The following is a 25,529-nucleotide window of genomic DNA, read 5'->3' on the forward strand; positions in this document are numbered from 1 at the left end:
GGTACTGGTATCGGTTAAAACCTAAACGATACCCATCCCTATTCTTCTTCATTCACTTTGTGCTAATAGACCTCTCTGCACTGAATCATATCTGTTATTAACCTCTGTCTCTCTTCCACAGCATGTCTTTATCCTGTCTTCCTTCTCTCACCCCAACCAATCACAGCAGATGGCCCCGCCCCTCCCTGAGCCTGGTTCTGCCGGAGGTTTGTTCCTGTTAAAAGGGAGTTTTTCCTTCCCACTGTCGCCAAAGTGCTGCTCATAGGGGGTCATATGATTGTTGGGTTTTTTCCTGTATGTATTATTGTAGCGTCTACTGTACAATATAAAGCACATTGAGGCGACTGTTGTTGTGATTTGGTGCTGTATAAATAAAATCGAATTGAAATTGAATTGAATCGATGCAAATGCAGATCATTAGCAGCACAATTTAAACAAACATGGTGAGATGAATTGGACTGCACCTTTAAATGAGCTGCTCAACTCTCAGCACTGCCTTTTCTGTCTGTGTACTTTCTTTATGTTAAAGGTGAATCATGTCAGTCACAAACTGTATGACCACACAAATCTGTGCATAAACCATGCATACGAAGGTTTCACACAGTTATGATTAATCTGTTTTACTTTAACTATTTTTTTTTGCAGTTTAATATTAGAGAAAATATATATATAAACAAATATGACAATTTCTTGGAGAGTGTCTTCTTCTTGGATGATTACAGTTGTTCTTATGTTTTTAGGAAGCCCCCCAAAAGTTCTCAGTCCATAACCTTATATAAAAAAAATCACATAATTAATAAAAGATGGATTTTAATAAAATCACAATCAAAATGAGTGTGTGAGCATCTTGTTTATTGTCTTTTTCCTACATAAATCAGACTCATTCAGCTTTGCTTTTCTAATTTTTTCCCTTGACTGTTTCCTACCATTTGAGAACCATTACATAAATGCTGTCTCATCCCAGCTCATTCCCAGCAGGATGAGTCAGTGTATTTCCTATTTTAAAATGACCTTTCTAAACTAACTGGCATTCTATTTCCATCTGCTTCTTTGTATTCACACTGCCTCACTGTGGCATTCTGAGTTGAACCTTCATGTCATAAGGTTTGGGAGTCATGGTGATGCCGTAGACTGGAGTGAAGTCTGGTTCTCCTGCGTCCTCGGGCCAGATGAATTTAAACTTGTGCAGAAGAGTCACCATGATGAGGAAGAGCTCCATGCGAGCCAGACCCTCTCCGAGACACATCCGAGGACCTGAGGCATTGAAAAAGACCTCAGAATTATCAAAACAAAAACTGTTTTAACTGGCTATGTCTGTCCCCGTCAGTGTGCTCATGTACCTGCAGAGAAAGGCATGAAGGCCTCTGGTTTAACAAACTCTCCTTTGTCATCAAGGAAGTTTTCAGGGTTGAATTCATGAGGGAATTTCCACTGTCCCTCCTCGCTGAGCACTGAGGTCAGATTCTCAATGATCATTGTTCCCTGAGGGGAAAGTGAATACAAAGAAAAAATGTCCACCAAGGATGCTCTTTATTGCCTCAGTTGTTCAAACATATTTAAAGAGCTGTACCTTACCTTGGGAATGGAATATCCCATGAGCTCTGTGTCTGTAGTTGTGCGGTGGAAGACACTGAGAGGAACAGTGTTGGCAACTCTCTGCACTTCATGAATCACAGCCTGGACCAACAGAAGAGATTGTCTGTGCTTAATCGACTCTGGGAAGACTTCAGGTGCTCAGACAAAAAATACATACGAATAGATCAGGTCGGTCATCTGAGATGATTACACACTGTCAGGTTTTTGATTATCATCAGGAAGTGATGGAATGGCAAAACGTAGAGTTTCAAACTTCTGTGAGCAAGACTTTCTGCTCCTTTTTCACTTTTATACAAAAAAAACTTTAAAAAGCTTTTAGCCAGTTTTAGACATTATTGGAGTGGAGGGCTCGTCTCCCAAGCAACTGGCAGAATGCTGTAGTGGTGAGATAAGTAATGTAGCCTCAGTGAACAGTCAGGCAGTCTCCCCTGTATTATCACATGCCTTGTGGTAAATGGACTGATTCTTATATAGCGCTTTTCTACTCTCCTGGAGTACTCAAAGCGCTCTATACAACATGCCTCATTCACCCACTCATAAAAGCACTTCTAAACTCAAGTGCAACCTAAACTACATTCATACACATTCATACTCCAATGAACGCATCGGAGGGCAACTCAGAGTTAGTATCTTGCCCAAGGATATTTGGCACGCAGACAGGAGCAGCCTGGGATCGAACCACCAACCTTCCGATCAGTAGCTGATCTGCTCTACCACCTGAGCCACAGTTGTGGTGCAACTACTTATTAGTAGTAATAAATGTTTTGGGGCAGTGCACACTTACTCCTGTTAGTTCATGTTCCCTGAGCAGTGGCAGGAGTATTACATTACACGCCCTGTTGGGTACAACCCAGAGCCTCTTCAAACACAGAAGTGTTTTCCTCAGCCACCTGTTTCCTCAGTTGGCTGTAGCTCAGGCGGTAGAGCAGGTCATCTACTGATCGCAAGGTTAGTGGTTTGATTCCTCGCTTCTCCTAGTCTGCATGCCAAATATCCTTGGGCAAGATACTAACCCCAAATTGCTCTCCGATGCATCCATCGAAGTATGAATTTGTGTGTGAATGTTAGTTAGAAAGCACTAAGAAAATGTGCTTGTGCGAATGCACAAGTTGTGTAAAGCGCACAGAAACAGCTTTGGTGAAGGTTACAGATGATCTTCTTATGGCCTCTGACAGTGGTTGTCCTGCTAGATCTCAGTATAGTGGTCAAAAGGTTTGACCATAATGTATTATTACTGAGAGCTGAACGTGCTGTAGGTATTAAAGCTACTGTGCTGCAGTGGATTGAATCATATGCAATAAAGGTTAATTATGCAGTTTCAAAGGATTTTGTGCTGGGACCAGATCTGTTTATATTATACACGCTACCCTTAGGCAGTATCAGTCAAAGGCACAGCATACATTGTTATTGCTATGCAGATGATACCCAACCTTATCTGTCCATGAAGCCAGATGGCACACACCAATTAGTTAAACTGCTCTAAAATTAGCAACATCCCATTTAAGCATGACGCTGAAAAACTAGTTCATGCATTTATTACTTCTGGGTTAATAATTTTAATTCTTTATCATCGGGCTGTCCTGAAAACTCCCTAATAACCAGTTAATCCAAAATACTGCAGCTAGAGTACTGACAGGGACTAGAAAGCATAGCATATGTACCCCATATTGACTTCTCTTCATTGGCTCCCTGTTAAATCCAGAATTCGTATTTAAAATCCTTCCACTCACATAAAAGGTCTTATGTTAAAGACCTCATAGTACCATATCACCCCAATAAAGGACTTCTGTCTATTGGAGTTTCCACCTCCTGTTCTTCATCTGTTCTTATTATTGTGGACCCTAAGCATTTTTTTGTGTCCCTTTTATATTAATATTGTTTATTTCTTAGCCTTTTTGTAATTGAATGGATTATACCTCACTCTTCCATAAGGTCCCTTGAATTTTTACAGCTGCCAGCAGTTGTGTCGGCTTTTGAATTAAACACACCATTGAACAACACCTGCTAAACAGAGGGACCTCCAAAGGTTGATTCTGTTCATCTGGACGTAGTTCAACTGAAAATGCTAGATGATTGAGCATGCATCAAGACGTAAACCGAGGGACATTTATAAGTAGAACTGCCTGATGTACAGCACCTGGGTGTAAGGCATCTTGCTCCTGTCTTCAAAACTGGCCCGATACTTCCCTTCCAGTACTTGGTCTATCTCTTGCTGACATCTGTCTGTGCAGACAAAATAAAATAACACAATTCACATGACGGCTTATATAACATGTTGAGACTATCACACTAGGAGAGTTGTTTCCAGCCAACGCATTGTTGCGACTACATTCTTGAAAAAGGAACTGGTTTAATGTTGTCAGTAAAGGAGCATGTCGTGTTGAGAGTGAAGTTATTTTATATGCGTGCAGTGGGGAAAACATATGAAACCTTCTGTATTAATTCACTTCATCTTGTCAAACAATACCAGTCATTAAATACAAAATCCACAGTTGATCTAATGGAAATGATTTCAGCTGACTTCAGTAGGACTCATACCTTTACAAGATGTGATGATATGTGATGCGCAGGGCACTTTTTGACCCCTAATTAGTTGCTACCAGGTGTTCTTCAAATTAGATTCTACTATGTGAAGCCTAAAGTGCACGTGAATGTGACAAACTGGAGATACAGAGCCTGTAGCAGAAACAAATATCAAAAAAACATAATATGTCTTATTTACATGTGCAGATTTACCTTGTATGTGTGGGAAGGTCATAAGGTAAAGGAAAGCAGTAAGGAGTGTGTTGGAGGTGGTGTCAGTCCCAGCACCATGAAGATCTAAAGAGTACATAATGAGCTGTTCTTCTGAAAATGAAGAACCGTCATTGCCTCTCTAAAAAGAGGAGAATGATTATTGTAAGACAAATGTCTTTTTCAGTTGTAGTAAGGAAATGCATTTTTTAAATGTGTGAATTAAAACTTTATGGATATCTCTCTTTGGTGTTGAGAAGCGTACCTTTCAGTATATCTGAGAGACAGTAAACAGACTAAATCCAGCTTTTTATGTTAAAAGTGACACAGAGGGCTCAAACATCATGTTTCTGTACGTGAGTTTGCTAATTGTAAATCATCTCTAATTCTTAATCAAATATATAATCAAAGTATAAGTCTAATTAATATGTTGAATGAGGAATGCCGTTGGGAAATGAAAATGATTATCGTGTCTGGATTTTTTGTGCGCTGGCATGATTCTGCATCGACCCTGTCAGATTAGTGTGTGTGTGTGTGTGTGTTGAGATTCTGTGTGGAGTGGCTTGTTCATGTTAAAGATGACCTTGGAGGCTGTGTGGATGGGAGTGGGGAATAAGCGAGACACTAAAGAGACACTCTGATGTTAACATGTATAATTTGAAAAAAGCTATTCTGAGTATACTGTAATAGGCAAAAACAGGATTATGATTACAGTAATTATCACTAATTCTAACTTTGGTATGTAATCAAGTGCACAGATTTAGAGGAGAGCTGCTGATCATGGCTGTGACTGAGGGGATTTGGGCTCAAATGGAGGGCCATCCTTGCATGCGCACCTTAGGCCAGAATGAGCAAGCTCAACATATGGATGACTGAAAAGCAGTCAGAGCTGGGCGAGTCTTCCTCACAATTCCATTTTCTAAGCTGTTTTCCTACAAGGTAATATTCATAGACTTAGACTTTTTTAAACAGAACCAATTATAGACGTTCCTGTATTGGGTTCAAAATTCCACAGTGGAAAAGCCAGGATTCCAAGAATTCAAAAGATTACACTGGTTAGATTTGATTCTTTTCACACTCACACACCTTCTCCAGTTCATCCAGATAGCAGTCAATAAAGTCTCGTGGCTCTCCAGGGACTCTGGTCTTCTTGTGCTCATTGATAAAACCAATTGCAATAGTCCCATAAGTCTAAAAAGCAAAAGTTGTCATTCACAAAGAAACAAAAACATATTCTTCCTACTGATAAAATTTTTGTTAATATTACCTCAAAATTCTCAAAGGCCTTTTGAAACGGCAGTGGCAGGTTACGAATTATAGGGAACAAATCATAGAGCTGGAAAGAACGATAAGTGAGTTTTGTTTAATTGGGAGCAGAAGAGGCCAGTCCAGATTGGTAAATATACAGCTGTATATGTAAAACATCTGTATATTAGTTTTGTTACTGGTAGAATTGTGGGTTTAAGAGCTCAATATAAATTATATACTTAATTGAGCTTTATTACTTCATAAAAACGTCCTCACCATAGCCCACGGTCCAACGGCTAGCTTGGAGTTCTCAGTAAAGCACTGAACAATCTGTTTGATTAACGCATCGTCATACTCAAAGCGTCTCGCAAACAGAACCTGGCAGATGATGTTGGAGGCAGCATTGTGAAACATAACTCGAGGACTCATGGTTTTACCTGGTAATGTAACACAAAACATTACAGAAATAATGGCACAGCACAAAATTCAGTTATGTGGACACTTACCAACGCTGTCTTTCAGCGTACTAACGAGGTACTTTATCTCTTCATGAATCCGGTCCTCCATTGAGTGCTTCCCCAGACCAAAGTTCCTCAAAGTCATCAGAGCAAAGCGACGATGTTCCCTCCAACTAGAGCCATAATCTACCAAAACGACACCTACGACAGTAATAGCGACAAAGAAGGGAAGAACGTTAGGATAATCAATGGTGGCATTTTGTTCTTTCTCAGAGAACCTCGACTTTCTGGCTCATTTCATCTTTTATTTATGTCCAGTTCAATACAGCTCGATACACCAGCATCTCACTGGAGTTTCACTGCAGTCAGAAAGGACTGTTAACATCTCTAGCATGCATGCTAAAATTAAATTATTATTTAAACTGTGAATGATGCAAAGCTAGTCGAGTCCAGTTCCAGGATAACTACAAGGATCTTGAAATGAGAATAACAGGTCCATTGATAGAAGCTGCTCTGGGAATGCTAGACTCTTGCTGAACCTACAGGCTAGTACCATATATTTTGGACCATAAGGCGCATTAAGCGTAACAAAACAGATAAGTCAAACTTTACTCAACTCATTCTTCTTGTTTCCTCCACTTCCGTACCATTGACTCATCAATGATGAATTCTCTGGCCGCTGCTCTATTCCCATGTTGTTGCAGTATATTAATGAATAACCTCATATTGTGGATGGATTATCTCAGTTGTTCTCCTGACTGAAGTTTGGTCGGTTTACAGCATCCTGCCATGCGATTGTGTTTGCAGGAGCCTTGCGATCACTACGGTAGCCGTAATGCTCCCACAGTCCATCAAGCGGTGCGGCTTCATAGCTTACCAAAGTCGTACTAAAACATTTGTTGACAGATTTTTGAGTGTACCACATAAAATCAGTTCGAGGTCAGTAAGCACAACCAGAATTCATATATAAGGCGCACTTTTGAGAAAAGGATTTTGAGTGCACCTTTTAGTCCAAAAAATACGGTACAACAAAAAACATCTCATTAATTAGAAATAACAAACAAGATGAACCAATGTGGTTTGAAAACTTAGATCAGCTTAGACTCATCTTATAATTTAGATTCAATTTATAACTTATTGCTTTTTTTACATGATAGATGAAGGTTATCAATAATAACGTAGTTTGTTGTGTTTTTAATTTGTGTTGTTTTCTGTGATAAGATGAAGTATAGGACAAAGACATATTAAAGAGCAGTTTAACCCATGTCTGTTTTCTTACCATGATTATTTCCAAAACGATTCGTGTTTTCCCCTATGTATGCACTAAATAATAACACACTAAAACCTCCAAGATCAGTATCAAATATACTACCAGGCTGGTCTGGTACACTACCGAGTTTGGACACGCCTTCTCATTTAATAATTTTTGTTTATATTTACTACTTCCTACATTTTATATAAATACTGAAGACATCAAATATATGAAGCAAGACTTATGGAATTATGTAGCAAAGGAAAAGCTGATAAATAACTCTAAATGTGTCTTATATTTTAGATTCCTGCAAGCAGCCGCCCTTTGCTTTGTTGACAGCGCTGCAAACACTCGGCCTTCTCTCAACGAGCTTCATGATGTCGTCACCTGAGATGGTTTCACTCCACAGGTGTGCCTGTCAGCGATCATTTGTGGAATTTGTTGCCTTCTTAATGGGGTTGGGACCATCAGGTGTGTTGTGCACAGCTGACAGCCCTATTTGAAAACTGTTAGGATTCATATTATGACAAGACCCAATCAGCTAAGTAAAGAGAAACAACAGCCCATCATTACTTTAAGAACTGAAGGTCAGTCAGTCCAGGAAACACTAAAACTCTGAATGTGTCCCCCAAAACCATCAAGACTACGATCAAACTGTCTGACATGAGGACGCCCCAGGAAAGGAAGACCAAGAGTCACATCTGCTGCTGAGGATACATTCATCCGAGTCACCAGCCTCAGAAATCATTAACAGCAGCTCAGATTAGAGCCCAGATAGATGCCGCACAGAGCTCCAGCAGCAGACACATCTCTACATGTTCAGAGCAGACTGTGTGAATCAGGCCTTTATGGTCAAATAGCTGCTGAGAAACCACGACTAAGGAAAAGCAACAAGCGGAAGAGATTTGTTTGGGCCAAGAAACACAAGGACTGGACGTTAGACCAGCGGTACCCAACCACCGGTCCGTGAGTCATTTGGTGCAAAGGTGGAGCATGAAGGAGGAGGTGTGATGGTGTGGGGGGGCTTTGCTGGTGACACTGTTGGGGATTTATTCAAAACTGAAGGCACGCTGAACCAGCATGGCTACCACAGCATCCTGCAGCAACATGCCATCCCATCATTTATTTTTAACAGAGCAATGACCCCAAACACACCTCCAGGCTGTGTCTGGGCTATTTGACTAAGAAGGAGAGAGATGCAGTGATGTGTCAGATGGCCTGGCCTCCATAGTCACCTAAACCCAGTGGAGATGGTTTGGGATGAGATGGAGCGCAGAGGAAGGCAAAGGACCAACAAGTGCTCAGCATCTCTGTGAACTCCTTCAAGACTGCTGGAAACCATTTCAGGTGACGACCTGATGAAGCTCACGGAGAGAAGGCCAAGAGTGTGCAAATTTCACACTTTCTTTATTTAGTAAATAAATCCATATGTGTTTATTCATAGTTTCAAGTAGTCGTGACAGTTAAGAAAAAACATTAAATGAGATGGTGTCTATATTTTTATTTTTTTGTTGTAAAATATTAGGTGTATAAAATTCATATGATAGATAACATCTCTTCTACCTTTCCTCTTGGTGATATCATTAATAAAGAAGTCTTGGGGTCGTCCAGCAAAATCAGCAGCCTTAGTCACCATCGCCTCCTTTATGGTCTTCAGCCCATTGATGACTACAGCTGGTTTCTGGCCAATGTAAATACTGTAGACATCTCCATAAGACTTCCTCAGCTGGGAGGGAACAAAGTAACATGACAGTGACTGAAATCATTTACACATATTCAGATCAACATTTCTTTCTAAAGGACTTAAACATATTTACCAAATTAGTTAAGCTAAGTGTTTCGGGGGAAGTACCATATAAAGTTTATATATGCAAAAGTTAACAGTCATGACATAAAAGGAACTGTACTGGTAACCAGTAAGTTGTTTATTGCATAAAGGTGTATGTTTAGCATGAGCTTTCACAATTATTTAGGGTTTTACTCATATTCTAAAAGATGTTAATGAGTGTGTGACCGATTAGAGACGCAGGTGTTATTATAGTTTCCATTTCCTAATTAGTTTTTATTTTTATTTTTTTTAGTTTTTCCAGTGTAGTTTAGTTTCATGGTGGCATTTTCACTTTCAGTGTAAGATTTCTGGATTTCAAATGATTTCATTTACCAGTCACAGCTGTTTCATGGTTTCATGTCTTTAACAGTAAAACCACAACAACTCTTGAATCTGTTAATGTCAGGAAAATCACAATAATGTTAATTTATGTGTGAGTTTTAGTATCTAAACATTTAGAGCCATTTAATACTATTAATAAATCCACTAGTGGGATAAGAATATGACATTTAAACACATTTCATTGCAAGGTTTTTCTTACCCTCTCAAAGTCCTTCAAGGGGTTCTCTAAACTCAGCTGCAAAATGGTTCCCAGTATGGGAAAGACTGGGGGCCCTGGTGGGAAGTTCTTTGGCCTCTTGGATTTGACCTGAAGGATGATAAAGAAAATGCAGATCCATAGCAGCACAACTGAAAGAAACATGGTCATATGAGTTGGACTGCACTGAGAGCAGTAGCTGGCTGACCTGATTATAAACGCGTAACTCAGCCAGCTGTTTACCCTTTGCTCTATGTGAAAGGTTAGTCACAACTTTGAAAGAACAGCACACATTGCTCAACCACTTTTAGCATTCAGAAGCTAGTGGTGTCTATTCAATGCCTTGTTCTCTGCTTATTTGTTCTTTTTCTTTGTACTGGAATGGAAAACTTTGGTAGTCTAAGAGCACTGTGCTGGGTTTGATTGATACAGATGATGGAGTATTACAGGGGTAAAGAAAGTGAATGGCCTAATACCTCAGAGGTAGTTTATGAAAGAAAACTGTGAAAAACCTTTGAGAAAATATGCTGAAATATTTGAAAAAAATCTTGAAGAATTCTGTAAGATGTTTAAAGTCAAGACGTTGCTGCTGCCCTCACCATGCAATGTACAGTTTACACGGACAGTGAGCTCAACAAGTGTCCAATAAAACACTTGAGACCAGAGCAAAGTTTGAGGTAGTTTACTGGACCATACTTGTTAAACTGTAAGCAAACATAGATAAAGATAAAAGACAATTTCAGTGTAATTACATAAATTATGTAACAACGTAAGTTCACATCAGTCGCACACCCTATTCAATATATGATCAAGTAAAGTAACTCTGCAAGGTTTGGAAGCCATTTAACAGTGACATACTTAGTTCTGACTGGATAGTACCATCTGCCTCACTAACTATAATCATGAGTAGGGATGGGTATCGTTTAGGTTTTATCCGATACCGGTGCCAAATCGGTACTTTTGAAACGGTGCCGGTGCTTAAACGGTGCCGGTGCTTAAACGGTGCTCAAACCGGTGCTTAAAGAATGGAGAACACAAACCTTGTCCAAAAACCTCTCATGTTAGCCTTTTCTGCAGCTATGGGGCATATATGGTATCACTCTTGGCTGGAAGCAGTGCTTAAGCAATGGAAAAAACACAAACTTTGTCCTAAACCTCTCATGTTTAGCTGTTTCCCACTTTTTCTTTGGTCATTTTAGCCTTTTTGGCCAGGTGAAGGGAGTATCTGCCATCAAACAAGAAGACAGCCGCATGTAGCTATGATGAGGTTTGCTAGTTCACCTTACATGCATTAATGTAATAACGTGGTTAGCCTACTCAACGTAAATTACACACGAACAACATTAAGCTACTCACGCAGAGAAGAACGGCTGCTGCTGCATCATCATCCTCATCATTTCTGCTACACTGGCAGGGCTAGGGACCAGGACTCTCCTCTTCGTGTTTTTGGGGGATGTTGCATAACAGGCAACCCACCCGCAGTAGATGTGCTCGGTGTGAGGTCTCGCAGCAAGCTATCAAATACGGCGCATTTCTCGGCTTTTAAAAAAAACGCTATGCGTCGCCAGGTGTTTCATCGGATTTGAGGTGTTACCTCCTTTGACAGTATCACAGTATCAGCTTAAAGCACTTGTTGCAGGCTGCTGAGTTTGCATCTTTTGCTGTGAAGTACAGCCAGACTTTTGACCGCTTCGCCTTGGGCATTTTTAATCTGTAGCTCTGCTCTAAAAGAACGTACGTACCTGGACCCGCCTACTATCCTCGGAAACGTAAAATGATTGGCTAGAAGTGTATCACAGCTCAGGAAAAAAAAGCACCGAAATAAAGCACCGAAATGTGCGCTGCTTTTCGGTCTGGTTACTACCGTTTATGTCAGAACCGGTGCCATCATGGCACCGGACACCGGTACCCATCCCTAATCATGAGACAATTAAATTACAAGAAAATAACAATCTGTGAATCATGAAATCAACTGAAACATACTTACAGATTGTACAAACTCAACACCAAATAATGCCTCTTTACACTGCTGTGCCCCAGAATAAAACGGTGGATCTGTTTTATATGCAGAAGTTTAAATTACTTTACTGGGATCAGTACACTCCCGGCCTGGCATCTATAAGATCCAGAAACAACATATATACACTAACAAACACAACAAGCAAACACAAACAAGAAGAATGACCTCTGACACAGGTCTTGGGAACAGTCACCATTTCTGATAATCTTTAATAACATGATGTTTACCAGGAATGAGTATCAGGTGTGATTCATCTGATGTTAGCTGGGCTCTTGTTAACCACCCGACAACTCTGAGATGTTTCGAGGAAAGGTTGTGCTCTGCTGAGTTGGCTTGATTAGCCATGAAGAAAAGACTAGCTGGTCAGCTGGATTGTTATACACATACTTCCATTGTCTTACTCTTGTGAACTGTTTGATCTGTTCTTTTCAAACCATAGATGGCCGCCGCTGGAGATCGGCCATTACCAAACACATGGACCTTCATCTGAAACTCAAGGTTGAGGTCACAAAACCACAAGACACAGAAATAATACCAAAGATTTCTTTGGAATTCAAGAAGCTGTGGAACATTTGCTGAATGTCAGTTAAACTGCAAAAGGTTCGCACTTGAAACAGATAAGCAAAGCGAACAGGCTGTTATTTAGACCTGAGCCTGGCGTAGCACATGAAAAAGGGACATATTATTGTACTGAGCGCTGAAGTCAAACACTCCCTTGATTTGCCATGACTACTGCGGATGACAGACACCAAACCTTGATAAGTACCAGCATTCTTTACCATGTAAGAAGAATCTGGTTGACCATTGCAGGACATATTTTCCATGAACTGTACATAGTGGTCTTTCATCTCTGGCTTCCTTCCTACACCAAAGAGACATGAGACGTTTGAGGTCTTACTTCCTGTTGTAATAGCTGACGCTGTTTCGGTGACTGAAATGGGAGAGGGGCCACCCAACTGTCAGATCGATCCTTGACGAATTCATATGCAAAGAAAAAGCTTCTTTTCAAATGATCGTGCCAGCTTATTATCCTCCATTGTTAACTAAAGATCTGCTTGCCAAGGTTATCTTGAACTGGCTTTCCCCTGTGAACCGCTTTTTGTGTCTAACCGTTCTTCCCCACTCGGCGACACACCCGCCGGGGGTCAAACTCTGGTAATTGGTGATTCTGTTCTCAGACATGTGAAGCTAGAGACACCAGCAACCATAGTCAATTGTCTTCCAGGGGCCAGAGCAGGCGACATTGAAGGAAATTTAAAACTGCTGGCTAAGGGTAATCGTAAATACAGTAAAATCATAATTCACGTCGGCAGTAATGACACCCGGTTACAACAATTGGAGGTCACTAAAATCAATATCGAATCGGTGTGTAAATTTGCCAAAACAATGTGGGACTCTGTAGTTTTCTCTGGTCCCCTCCCCAATCAGACCAGGAGTGACATGTTTAGCCGCATGTTCTCCTTAAATTGCTGGCTGTCTGAGTGGTGTCCCAGAAACGATGTGGGCTTCATAGATAATTGGCAAACCTTCTGGAGGAAACCTGGTCTTGTTAGGAGAGACGGCATCCATCCCACTTTGGATGGAGCAGCTCTCATTTCTAGATATATGGACAAATTTATTAAACCCCCCAAAATATGACTATCCAGAGTTGGGATCAGGCAGCAGAGTTGCAGTCTTACACGCCTCTCTGCAGCTTCTCTCCTCCTGCTACCCCCCCAAAAACCCATCTCCATAGAGACTGTGTCAGCTTCCAAAAGGACAAAAAACAAACTAAAAACCAGCAACAAACAACTTAAACATAAACAATCACAAAGAAAGAACAATACAGTATCCACATCTGAACCAAAGAGTAAAACAGTGAAATGTGGATTATTAAATATTAGGTCTCTCTCCTCCAAGTCTCTGTTAGTACATGACTTAATAATTGATCAACAAATCGATTTACTCTGCCTTACAGAAACCTGGTTGCAGCAGGATGATTATGTTAGTTTAAATGAATCAACACCCCTGAGTCATTCTAACTACCAGAAACCTCGAAGCACAGGCCGAGGGGACGGTGTGGCAGCAATTTTTCACACCAGCCTATTAATCAACCAAAGACCCAGACAGACTTTTAATTCATTTGAAAGCCTGATGCTTAGCCTTGTCCACCCCAGCTGTGAAACTCAGAAACCAGTCTTACTTGTTATCATCTATCGTCCACCTGGGCCTTACACAGAGTTTCTGTCTGATTTCTCAGACTTTATATCTAATTTAGTTCTGAGCTCAGATAAAATAATTATTGTGGGTGATTTTAACATCCATGTAGATGCTAAAAATGACAGCCTCAACATGGCATTTAATCTGTTATTAGACTCAATTGGCTTCTCTCAAAATGTAAAAGAACCCACCCACCACTTTAATCACACTCTAGATCTTGTTTTAACATATGGCATAGAAACTGAACATTTAACAGTGTTTCCTGAAAACCCTCTCCTGTCTGATCATTTCCTGATAACATTTACATTTACAATAATTGATTACACAGCAGTGGAGAGTAGACTTTATCAAAGTAGATGTCTTTCTGAAAGTGCTGTAACTAAGTTTAAGAATATAATCCACCCACTGTTATCATCTCCAAGGCCTGTACCAACATAGAGCAGCAGCTATCTGAACCTACCCCAACAGAGGTCGATTATCTTGTTAATAATTTTACCTCCTCACTACGTACGACTCTGGATACTGTAGCTCCGGTGAAAACTAAGGCCTCAAATCAGAAGTACCTGACTCCGTGGTATAATTCTCAAACACGTAGCCTAAAGCAGATGACTCGTAAGCTGGAGAGGAAATGGCATGTAGCTAATTATAGGCCAATCTCCAACCTTCGTTTCATATCAAACATCCTTGAAAGAGTAGTTGTCAAACAGCTAACAGATCATCTGCAGAGGAATGGCTTATTTGAAGAGTTTCAGTCAGGTTTCAGAGCTCATCACAGCACAGAAACAGCTTTAGTGAAGGTTACAAATGATCTTCTTATGGCCTCTGACAGTGGACTCATCTCTGTGCTTGTCCTGCTAGACCTCAGTGCAGCGTTCGATACTGTCGACCATAATATCCTATTAGAGCCATTAGAACATGTTGTAGGTATTACAGGTACTGCGCTGCAGTGGTTTGTATCATATCTATCTAATAGACTCCAATTTGTGCATGTAAATGGAGAGTCCTCTTCACACACTGAGGTTAATTATGGAGTTCCACAGGGTTCAGTGCTAGGACCAATTCTGTTTACATTATACATGCTTCCCTTAGGCAGCATCATTAGAAGACATAGCATACATTTACACTGCTATGCAGATGACACCCAGCTCTATCTGTCCATGAAGCCAGATAACACACACCAATGAGTTAAACTGCAGGAATGTCTTAAAGATGGCCGCTAACTTTCTGCTTCTTAATTCAGATCAAACTGAGGTTATTGTACTCGGCCCTGAAAATCTTAGAAATATTCTGAAACTTGTTCTGATGCTACTTTTGGCTGGTGATATAGAACTAAATTCTGGACCTAATTCAAACATCAGTGATTTGGACTGGCTACAACTAATTAGCCTAGTTAGCCTAGGCCTGCCTGGGCCTCCATCTCAGCTGCCTGGGCCTCCATTTCAGCTTCCTGGGCCTCCATTTCAGCTTCCTGGGCCTCCATTTCAGCTGCCTGGGTTTCCACCTCGGCTGCCTGGGCCTCCACCTCAGCTGCCTGGGCCTACATTTCAGCTAGCTGGGCTTCCACCTCAGCTGCTCGGGCCTCCACCTTGGCTGCCTGGGTTTCAATCTTGGCTGCCTGGGCCTCCACCTCAGCTGCCTGGGCTTCCACCTCAGCTGCTCGGACCTCCACCTAGGCTGCCTGGGTCTCCACCTAGGCTGTCTGGGTCTCCACCTCGGCTGTCTGGGCCTCCACCTCGGCTGCCTTGGCCCCCAACGCGGCTGCCTGGGCCTCCATCTCGGCTGCCTGGGCCCCCACCTGCTGTACCCAAACTACAGTCTCCGGTAAAGGGTTTCTCATCATTAAATGCTCATAGCATTGTCAACAAAAGGACAAGAAATCCTGCTATTAAAATTTACAGAGGAACAAAGATCTGCAAGACATTTAATCAGGCTAAAGTAATCTGGGACACTAAAAATAAACCAAAGGGGCTTCTATGTGGACACATTAACATTCGCAGTATGTTACCAAAGCATGAGCAACTGGAACATATTCTAAGCAATTCCAATATTTCTATTTTGGGTATCTCTGAATCTTGGCTCACAAGTTCTTCTCCTGAGTCTGCGGTTGTCTTTCCAGAGTACACAGTATTCAGAAGGGATAGAATTGGAACAAGAGGAGGAGGAATACTTGTGTATGTAAAAAAACACCTGGATTGCTCTTTACTTAGTTCACCAATAGATGTCGAAATAGAACACATTTCTGTTAAAATCACTCTTTCCCCAGAAATGTCATTTACGTTGATCTGTTTATATCACCCTCCTTCCGCAAAGAATATTTTTTATGAACAACTGCAGATATTACTTAAATATCATGCTATAAATAATAAGTCTAATGAAATAATTGTAATGGGAGATTTTAATGTCAACTGGGACTGTGAAAAGGACAGAAAAACACTCAAGGACATAATGGAGACTTTGAACTTTACTCAACACATTGAACAACCCACAAGAATAACAAGACACTCTAAAACTAAAATAGATCTGGTTATCAGTAATAAGCCCGAGCGAATTATTAAATCTTATAATTTTATCACTGGTATTTCAGACCACAATTTTATATTATTTTCTAGAAAACTTTTAAAATCACGGGTTAAGAATGACTTTCAAAGTTCATCTAATAGGAGATCCTTTTATGAATTCATACCAAGAAGTCAGCGACAAAATGTAGCAGAAGCATTAGCATCAGTTAACCGGGAGCCTTTATTGTGTAGTGATGATCCACAATTCTGCAGCAGTCACTTCACTGACATTGTCAAGGATGTTATATCAACATACTCCATTAGAGGTCGACAAAAAATAAAGACAACATCTAATTTGCCCTGGTTAACAAAGAGTGCAAGAATTTAATGAAAACAAGAGATCAATTACTAAAGCAGTTCTTGAAAACAGGTCTAACTCTGGATAGACAGAGATTCACTTCAATGCAGAACAAAGTAACAAGAAGTTTGAGACAGGCCAAAGCAAAATTTTTTATAAATATAATTGAAAGAGCCAAAGGTAATGGTAAAATTATCTGGCAACACTTAAATAAATTACTAGGCCGTCATTCAAACAAAAGTAAAAAAAACAATTGAACTTTATGTAAATAACTCTATTGTTAGAGAGCCTCTATCTATTACCAGTAACTTAAACACTTTCTTTATTTCATCTGTTAAGGAGATCAGTCAGAGCTTTGACTCAGTCGTATGCTCTGATAATGTGAATGATGCTGGTCAAAATTTGTTCACCATCACTCATATTTCAGACACTGAAGTTGCTAAACTAATTACAGGTTTAAAACAATCAAAAGCACTTGATGTATATGGTATTAACACAAACTTCCTAAAGGAACATATGGATTTGCTTGTACGTCCAACAACTCATGTTTTGAATATGTCATTCAAACATTCCATTGTTCCAACAGATTGGAAAATTGCTGCAGTTACACCAATTTTCAAAGCAGGTGTGAAGACTGACATGGCTAATTATCGCCCCATAAGCATACTTCCGGTCGTATCTAAAATAGCTGAGAAGTGGGTGGTTAAACTCCTCACTGCTCACCTAGAAAACACCCAACCCTCATTACATCCATTGCAGTTTGGCTTTCGGGCACATCACTCCACCGATACTGCCCTGTGTATGTTAGTGGAGAACTTGAAGAGCTTGCTGGACAAGAGTCCCTGTGTTGGAGCTGTATTTTTAGATCTGAAGAAGGCTTTCGACTCTGTAAACCATCAGATATTGTTGTCCAGATTGACTCGGTTTAATATCTCCAGTCAGGCTCTTCAGTGGTTTGCCTCATATCTCTCACACAGGAAACAGTGTGTGGTGTTGGATGGGGTTAAATCTCCATATTTAGACTGTGATACAGGGGTTCCTCAAGGATCTGTTCTTGGGCCCTTATTGTTCTCTCTTTTTATCAATAACTTACCTGAAGTCTGTCCAAATATATTTGCTCAAATGTATGCGGATGATGCAGTTATATATACGCAAGCAAATAGTGTCCAGCAGGTGGCAAAAGATCTTACAGCTGCTTTAGCATTAATGCATAGCTGGCTGGAGGACTCATGCCTAATGTTGAACACCTCAAAAACTGTCTGCATGTATTTTTCAAAACGCCCCTTAAACTTGAAGCAGTCAAACATATTCCTGGATGGAGTAGAGCTTGAATTAGCTCCAGAATTTAAATATCTTGGGGTCATTCTAGACCCAACATTATCCTTCAACAGTCACATAAATAAAGTGTCCCAGGTACTTAAATTTAATAATCGAAATTTTAATCATATACGTAATAATTTAAATATGAATGTTGCAAAAACTTATTTTTACTCAGTGATCATCTCTCATATGGACTATTGTTTGACGTCCTGGTCACTTGCTTGTCCAACAACACTTAAAACTATTGAAAACATTTATAAAAGAAGTTTAAAACTACTTGACAAAAAACCGACTTCCCACCACCACTGTCATGTGTTAAAAAAACATAAATTACTGAACTTCAATAACTTAGTGAAACTTAAAAGAGTGAGTTTAATATATAAAGTCTTACACTCCCTTGCTCCACCACCACTAAAGCAGTTCATTAGGCATAAAGAAAGCTCAGACAGGACCACTCGAGCTACAATCCGAGGAGACTTGTTTATACCCTACAGACGGACAGCATTTGGGCAGAACGTCCTCTCTGTCCAGGAGGCCATCTGTGGAACAGTCTTCCTCAACCCATTAGAGAATGCTCTACACTCAATTTGTTTAAGGCAAAGGTTAAAAACTGGTTATAGACAAATCGAGTGTGTGATCATGTATGAGTTGTATAGTTTTAATGTTTTATTTGGGAACAGAATGGTGTGTATGTGTAAGTTTGGTGATGGAGTTTTTATTATGAATGAATGATGAATTTTTATGAATTATTATGTCTATTTTTTTATGTTTAAGGACAACAGATGGAAATTAGCCTTTGGCTATAATCTGGCATGTTTACATTCATGTAATTTTTTTTTTTACATTTATGTTCATTAACATGCATTGTCCTGAATAAATAAATAAAATAAATATCGTATCTAACCAGATTCTTACTCTGGATGGCATTACCTTGGCCTCCAGTAACACTGTGAGGAACCTTGGAGTCATTTTTGACCAGGACATGTCCTTCAATGCACATATTAAACAAATATGTAAGACTGCTTTCTTCCATTTGTGCAACATCTCTAAAGTTAGAAATATCCTGTCTCAGAGTGACGCTGAAAAACTAGTTCATGCATTTATTACTTCCAGGCTGGACGACTGCAATTCATTATTATCAGGAAGTCCAAAAAACTCCCTGAAAAGCCTTCAGCTAATCCAAAATGCTGCAGCAAGAGTCCTGACAGGGACTAGAAAGAGAGAGCAGATTTCTCCTGTTTTGGCTTCCTGTTAAATCCAGAATTCAAAATCCTGCTCCTCACATACAAGGTCTTAAATAATCAGGCCCCATCTTATCTTAATGACCTTGTAGTACCATATCACCCTATTAGAGCACGTCGCTCTCGCTCTGCAGGCCTACTTGTTGTTCCTAGAGTATTTAAAAGTAGAATGGGAGGCAGAGCCTTCAGTTTTCAGGCCCCTCTTCTGTGGAACCAGCTTCCAGTTTGGATTCAGGAGACAGACTGTCAAAGGGAAATTGTTTTTATATAATGTGATCAGCTTCATGAAATGTGCTTTTTATTGATCACTAAGCAATCTACATGTCTATGTGACTTTTCTTTTTTTTTTTTGTTTGTTTTTTTTTGCCTGTCCCGTTTGGCTCTTTTGCATCAGAATTGTTGTCTAAAGGCAAAGAAAGGTGCCCAACGGATTTACTTTACCAAATTGACCATCCCAGCCTTGCCGTAATGGTCCATTTGATTCACCTTTTATTGTTTATTTTATTTTCACTTACTGAATACGAGACAGACTTGACTGGAGGAAAGAAGGGGAGAAAGAAAGAGGGAAAGAGAAACAGCTGAGAAGAGGGACGGGGGAGAAGGGCAAAAACCAAAAACCAACAGAATGAGCAGAAAAAAAAGGAAAAAAAATGCATATATCGATCACCTGGGTCACCTGCTGAGAAAGAAAAAAGAAAACAAGCAGAAGAGAACAAGAGTAATAGAATAAACAGCATCACAATGATATATGGGAATATGACAGTAAATACTAAATATTAAACATTATTGTGCAGCACATAAGATCAACAGAACACAGTGTGCTTTGAGGTAGGAGCCAAAAAGGGTGTAGTTTGTGGGTGTGATCACCCGTGTGTACACCTGTGAGCATGGACGCGCTTGTTTTTTTTTTAAAAAGGTTCCTTCATGTAATGATCTGCTAGAGGGTGTGGGGGGGCCACAGCCCCGTCCTCCAGGGCATGAAGCAGGTATGGAGGAGATCAAAACTCCAGACATCCAGAGGCCCCCAGAACACAAGAGACCAAGGAAGACCAACAGAGGGGCAGCCGCGCCACTGTCCCAGAAAGAGCTGAGGAGAGTCCCAGATGAGGGCTCACTCAGCAGCCGCGGAGCAGAAGCCAGGGGGGGTTGCAGTGACGCGCCCGTGAGCTCCGCCGGCAGCCAGCCGTGCCTGAGTGACCGAGCCCCAGGCCGAGAGGCCGGGGGCACCCCACCTCCGAAGTGGCCCGAGCGAGCCCCAGGCTCCAGGCCCCGATAAGCGGCCGCCAAGGAGTGAGCCGGTGTGTACCTGGACGCCCATCCCCGGACACAAAGAACCACCAACGCACCAATGTCTGAGGGAGTCCGCCACTGGCAGGGGAAGTGGTGGTAGGGGGAGATAGGCCTCCAAACCTTGGAGGGCCTAAGATGTCCCCAGAGAGGTGGCGTCTGATACCCAACCTGACATATAGACACAGACATACAGGCACACAGAGATACAAACATCCATTCCCACCCTCATGCTCTCATATGCACTCACTCCACACTCAACCAACGTGGAGACAGACATAAAGAGACGCTGTACACACGATCACACTCCCCAAGCGTACTCTACGAACCGGGTCTAGGTACCCTTGCCCCTGGAGGGGGGAACTGCACCCAGACCCAGGTCTATGTGACTTTTCACCTAATAACTTTTGTGATGATGAACTTATTCAGCTACTTTCAGCTACTAACCGCTTCCTGTTTTCAGAGAACAGTTAGATGTAGAGAAGAGAAACCTCAGCTCTTTTCCGAGAACAGTTAGATGTAGAAAAGGGGGAAACCCGTTGCTCTGAGTGACGTTGTTATTTTTGTACACACACATACACACAGAAAAGTATAAATAAAGAACGCAGACAGTGATGAGACGCAGGTCGCAGGTCTTGCGTTCATGAATGAGTAAAGACAACTGCAGTGTTTGTGTTTTCTAACTCAGGTGTCTTAGCCGAAGAACTACGGGGTGATTTAAAGAAATCCCCTGTCATTTAAATTGGTCCTTCGAGCTTAGCGATGGAAACAACAGACACGTTTCTGTGACTCCAATCCAAGGTCTGACTGCTGTATCCTGACGTCGTAGGAAGCCAGCACCGAAGTCTGTCGACAGCCCTCTCCAGGTAGAGGTGAAAGACCTGGGACGTTAATTCGGGTCCAGGCCGGTGAACTTTTCTGGTCCATGATGCTGGGATCCAGCCAGACAACTTGAACAACCAGCAAAAGACGACTGAGGGTGAGAAAACACTGTTTGGTCTTAAACCGCCGGAAGGGTTTAGTGAAATGCGCAAAATAGGTTGGAAGTAGCCGCAATTACTTCGTGAAACACGTGAAATGGGTTGAGTTCGACGAAAGGAACTAAGTTTAGGCTGGGTTTAAAGGTAGCCGCAATTACTTCGTGATAAATTATGTTTAGACTGGTTTCAGAAGTAGCCAAAAGTACTTCGTGACAAATTCGCGCGCAAATGTCTATCTGTGTGAATGTATATGTGTTTTGGAAGTAAGTTGATTTTACAGCACAATACGCTGCTGAACTACTTCCATTGTTTTTTTTATTGTTTTCTCTGTGTATCCTGCAAAAGCCCACGTACTGGTGACAAAGGGAAAAGGTTGAGTTCCGCCTCATAAAACTGACACCGCTCCGTGAATAGTGTGGAGTAGAAGGGCGTGTCAGCCACCACCCATGAGTCTAGTACCAGAGAAGGCTCTGCAGTTCTGTGATAATGGGGAATCAGCCCAAAAAACTCACTGCTGTCGAGCAGTGGCTAGAAAAGCAAAGTCCAGGCACCGGACAAATCAGTGCTAATAGATTGAGAAATCCTAAGAAAATAAAAAGTAGTCCTTCAGCGTTAACACATCTGAAGGAGGCTCTTTAAAAGAAGAAGCAGTTAGGCGAGATGAAAATAAAAAGGAAAAAAAAAGAAACAAGAGAAAAAAGATAAACAGTCAGAAAAACAGAACTTAACTGCCAGTTTAGTAAAACCAGAAGACGAGACACTGTGCAGTCCTCGCAATCCTTTTATTAATCCACCACCTGTTCCTGCAGCCGCAGCTGCTGCCCCACCCGTTATACACTCACCCATATCAGGAAGAACATAATAATCCCTAATGAAGTGAGAAATTAGAGATCAAAGTAGAAGTTTAAAAAGGGTTGGAAACAGACCCGACTGAATAGATATAAATACAAGAAGAACAAAATAAAATAAACAAATGGCAAAATTACATGAGAACTTATCTTTAATGTATTGAAACTAATAATAGCAAGGATAACAACCTGTATACTGGTATTAACAATGAAACATAGTTGGGATGACGACCATGCCCAGAATGTATGGAATGAATGAAAGCAAATAATTCACATGAAAACCTATTAAATAAAATAGAGAGATGCATAAGGTACATTAAGGCTGTGTCATTGGCGACCGTGGCTCAGGGGGTTGGGAATCGCATCTGTAACCGGAAGGTTGCCGGTTCGATCCCCGGGCTCTCTGTCCTGGTTGTTGTGTCCCTGGGCAAGACACTTTACCCTACTTGCCTACTGGTGTTGGCCAGAGGGGCCGATGGCGCGATATGGCAGCCTCGCTTCTGTCAGTCTGCCCCAGGGCAGCTGTGGCTACAACCGTAGCTGCCTCCACCGGTGTATGAATGTGAGAGTGAATGAATAGTGGCATTGTAAAGCGCTTTGGGTGCCTTGAAAAGCGCTATTTAAATCCAATCCATTATTATTATTGTTCAGCCAAGGAAAGTGTGTGAAAAGGTAAATGTCTCCATCTTGGGAAATGGTGAAACTGCAGATCACCTGAAGCCCTTGATGGATACAAAATAAAATATAAATAAAATATTATAATAAACTGCCTGGTTCGCCATGCAACAGAGAGAATGAATGTGACCAAAGGTTGGATCTGATATGAGGCAAACAGAAGGCCGGTCTAAAAAGGTAGGCACAAACCTGTTCAGAGAAAAAGCAAATCTGCGCAGATTGGATGAATTCTGAATTATCTGTTTGCTGAGTAAGATGATCCTAACTATTAAATTGGCTCAGTAGTAGTGTGTTGTAATACACTAATAAAATATTGTAATATACTATTGCTGTTATATAAAAATAAATTAAAAAAAAGATAATAACATTAATAATGACATAATGTTAATATGAAGAGGCACCTTGGTCAGTTATGATGTGAGGTGGATAATTGTTAAGAAGTAGTCTGCATCAAGCTTAAGGTTGCTCAAACTCAGTAGAACAACCTATGAGATGAAGATAACGAAGAAAATAACTAAACTAATGAAGTGCGTAGAGGCACTTGATCCGCTTGAAAACCTGTCATCCTAGATGAGACTTTGCTGAGATATAGAGCAAACCTATAATAACAACTAATAAGCTAAACCCTGTATACACCAGCTACGGGATTGAGAAGTTGAATTAAATATGTAGACTACCAAGTTAATGAGCAAGTTACACATTTTTATTTTTATTTTTATTTTTTAGAGCAGAGGCTGCATGACATTAAAAGCTCACACATGCAGCTGTCTGTGCGCTCAGTTTTTTTGTCCTCACACTTCTGCTTTGTTTCTGGCAGCATTTTTTTCCTTTTGTGTCTAGACTCATGTGTGTAAAGCATTCATGCAATTTGTTTTTTGTTTTTGTTTGATTATTTTGTTTGTTTGGAAACGAATTTGTGACCATACTTGTGGATCACAGTGACACATAGTGATTAGGCATATGATTTACAAATGCCTAGTTTTAGAGCTGTGAGCTGTGAGCAATGCAAAGTTTTTTGTTTTTTTAAAAAAATCCTAACTTAAAAGTTTGAAATATGTGAGATGTGTGAATTCTTTGAAAAAAAATAGAAATGACCTAAAATGCTTTAAATAAAAATGTAGTGTTGCATCTACAAAAGAAGAAGAAGCATTCAGTGACTTGAAACTAGCATTACAGACAAATACAGTTTTAGCATTGCCTGACTATGATTAAGCCTTTCTACCTACATGTAGATGGAGGAGCAGGTTATATGAAAGCAGTGTTAACACAGGCATTTGGAGAAAAACAACGCCCGCTCGCATTTTACTCGTGCAAATTAGACTCTGTTGCGTCAGACCTGCCTGCATGTGCAGGCCTGTGCAGCCGCAGCAGAGGCAGTAAAAAAAAAAAAGTCAGCTGCCGTTGTTTTAGGGCATACTCTGATAATCAGAGTACCCCACGCAGTGACTTCAATTCTACTCCAAGCCAATTTGACCTACCTCACACATGCGAGACAGCTCTCATATGTTGGAATCTTATTGTCGCCATCACACATTAGAATCAAGAAATGTTGTCAGCTGAACCCGAGCACACTTTTGGCCTCACCCGAAGAAGGTCATCCACACTGCTGTATGCAAAAATTAGATGAGGAGACAAAGCCACGTGCTGACATTCACAGCACACCACAACCCGGTTTCAGTGACATTTTTGTAGATGGCTCAGCGTCTAAGAATAGCCTAGGACAAAACTGTGTAGGCTATGCAGTGACTGCAGCAGACAGAGTGATAGAAGCAAAACCACTAACATCCTCACACTCCGCTCAGAGTGCAGAACTGAAAGAAGTCACACGTGCATGTGAACTGCACGCAGGCCAAGATATAAATATATACACTGACAGCCAGTATGTTTTTTCAGCAGTGCACCACTTTGCAAAAATCTGGCAGAACAGAGGAATGATTACATCTACTGGAAACCCGGTACAACATGGAAGTCTTCTGAAAACACTATTAGATGTAATAATATTGCCAAAACAGTTAGCATTATGCAAATGTGCTGCACATTAGAAAGATAAATCAGAAATAACTAAAGGCAATAACTTTGCAGATCAAGCAGCTAAGTTAGCCGAACAAAAAACTGTAGACACATTAATGTCTGCATCCACCATGCAAATACCACTTGACGTACTTAAGGATGAACAAAAAGCAGCACCAACCACAGAACAGAAGAAATGGTCAAAGTGTGGAGCACAACTAAAAGATGATCTGATGACTTGTGAAGGAAAACCAATACTTCCCAAATCCCTAAACAGAACAACAGCATTAGTGACACATGGAGTTACTCATGTGTCATCGGTGGGGATGATTCAGATCATTAATACACACTTTTACACTCTGAATTTCGAAACTTCAGTAAAAGAATTTGTGAGAACATGCATGATTTGCCAGAAACACAACTCACAGGGAAATCTAAGG

The 25,529-nt window shown here is 40.8% G+C and overlaps 1 protein-coding gene across 4 annotated transcripts in view; it reads right to left on the minus strand.

Annotated features, from left to right (window-relative positions):
* Positions 1 to 835: 835 nt before the first annotated feature.
* Positions 836 to 25,529, minus strand: part of LOC120729390 (cytochrome P450 2D3-like) — a 36,018-nt gene continuing 11,324 nt past the window's right edge. Inside the window, exons 1-11 of one of the 4 annotated variants that reach the window (XM_040024920.1) lie at positions 9,657 to 9,865; positions 8,851 to 9,013; positions 6,084 to 6,236; positions 5,854 to 6,014; positions 5,597 to 5,665; positions 5,416 to 5,520; positions 4,333 to 4,471; positions 3,734 to 3,819; positions 1,576 to 1,677; positions 1,341 to 1,482; positions 836 to 1,254 (exon numbers count right to left, since the gene is read on the minus strand). In XM_040024920.1, the coding sequence (XP_039880854.1) occupies positions 1,067 to 1,254; positions 1,341 to 1,482; positions 1,576 to 1,677; positions 3,734 to 3,819; positions 4,333 to 4,471; positions 5,416 to 5,520; positions 5,597 to 5,665; positions 5,854 to 6,014; positions 6,084 to 6,236; positions 8,851 to 9,013; positions 9,657 to 9,824 (1,476 nt within the window). In that variant the 5' untranslated portion in view covers positions 9,825 to 9,865 and the 3' untranslated portion in view covers positions 836 to 1,066. Of the gene's footprint in view, positions 1,255 to 1,340; positions 1,483 to 1,575; positions 1,678 to 3,733; positions 3,820 to 4,332; positions 4,472 to 5,415; positions 5,521 to 5,596; positions 5,666 to 5,853; positions 6,015 to 6,083; positions 6,237 to 6,652; positions 8,325 to 8,850; positions 9,014 to 9,656; positions 9,866 to 25,529 lie in introns of those variants that run through there. The other 3 variants (XM_040024925.1, XM_040024924.1, XM_040024922.1) reach the window with 3 other exon arrangements.

This window comes from Simochromis diagramma, unplaced genomic scaffold, assembly GCF_900408965.1.
Source record: "Simochromis diagramma unplaced genomic scaffold, fSimDia1.1 OVJJ01000293.1, whole genome shotgun sequence".
Lineage (NCBI taxonomy): Eukaryota > Metazoa > Chordata > Actinopteri > Cichliformes > Cichlidae > Simochromis > Simochromis diagramma.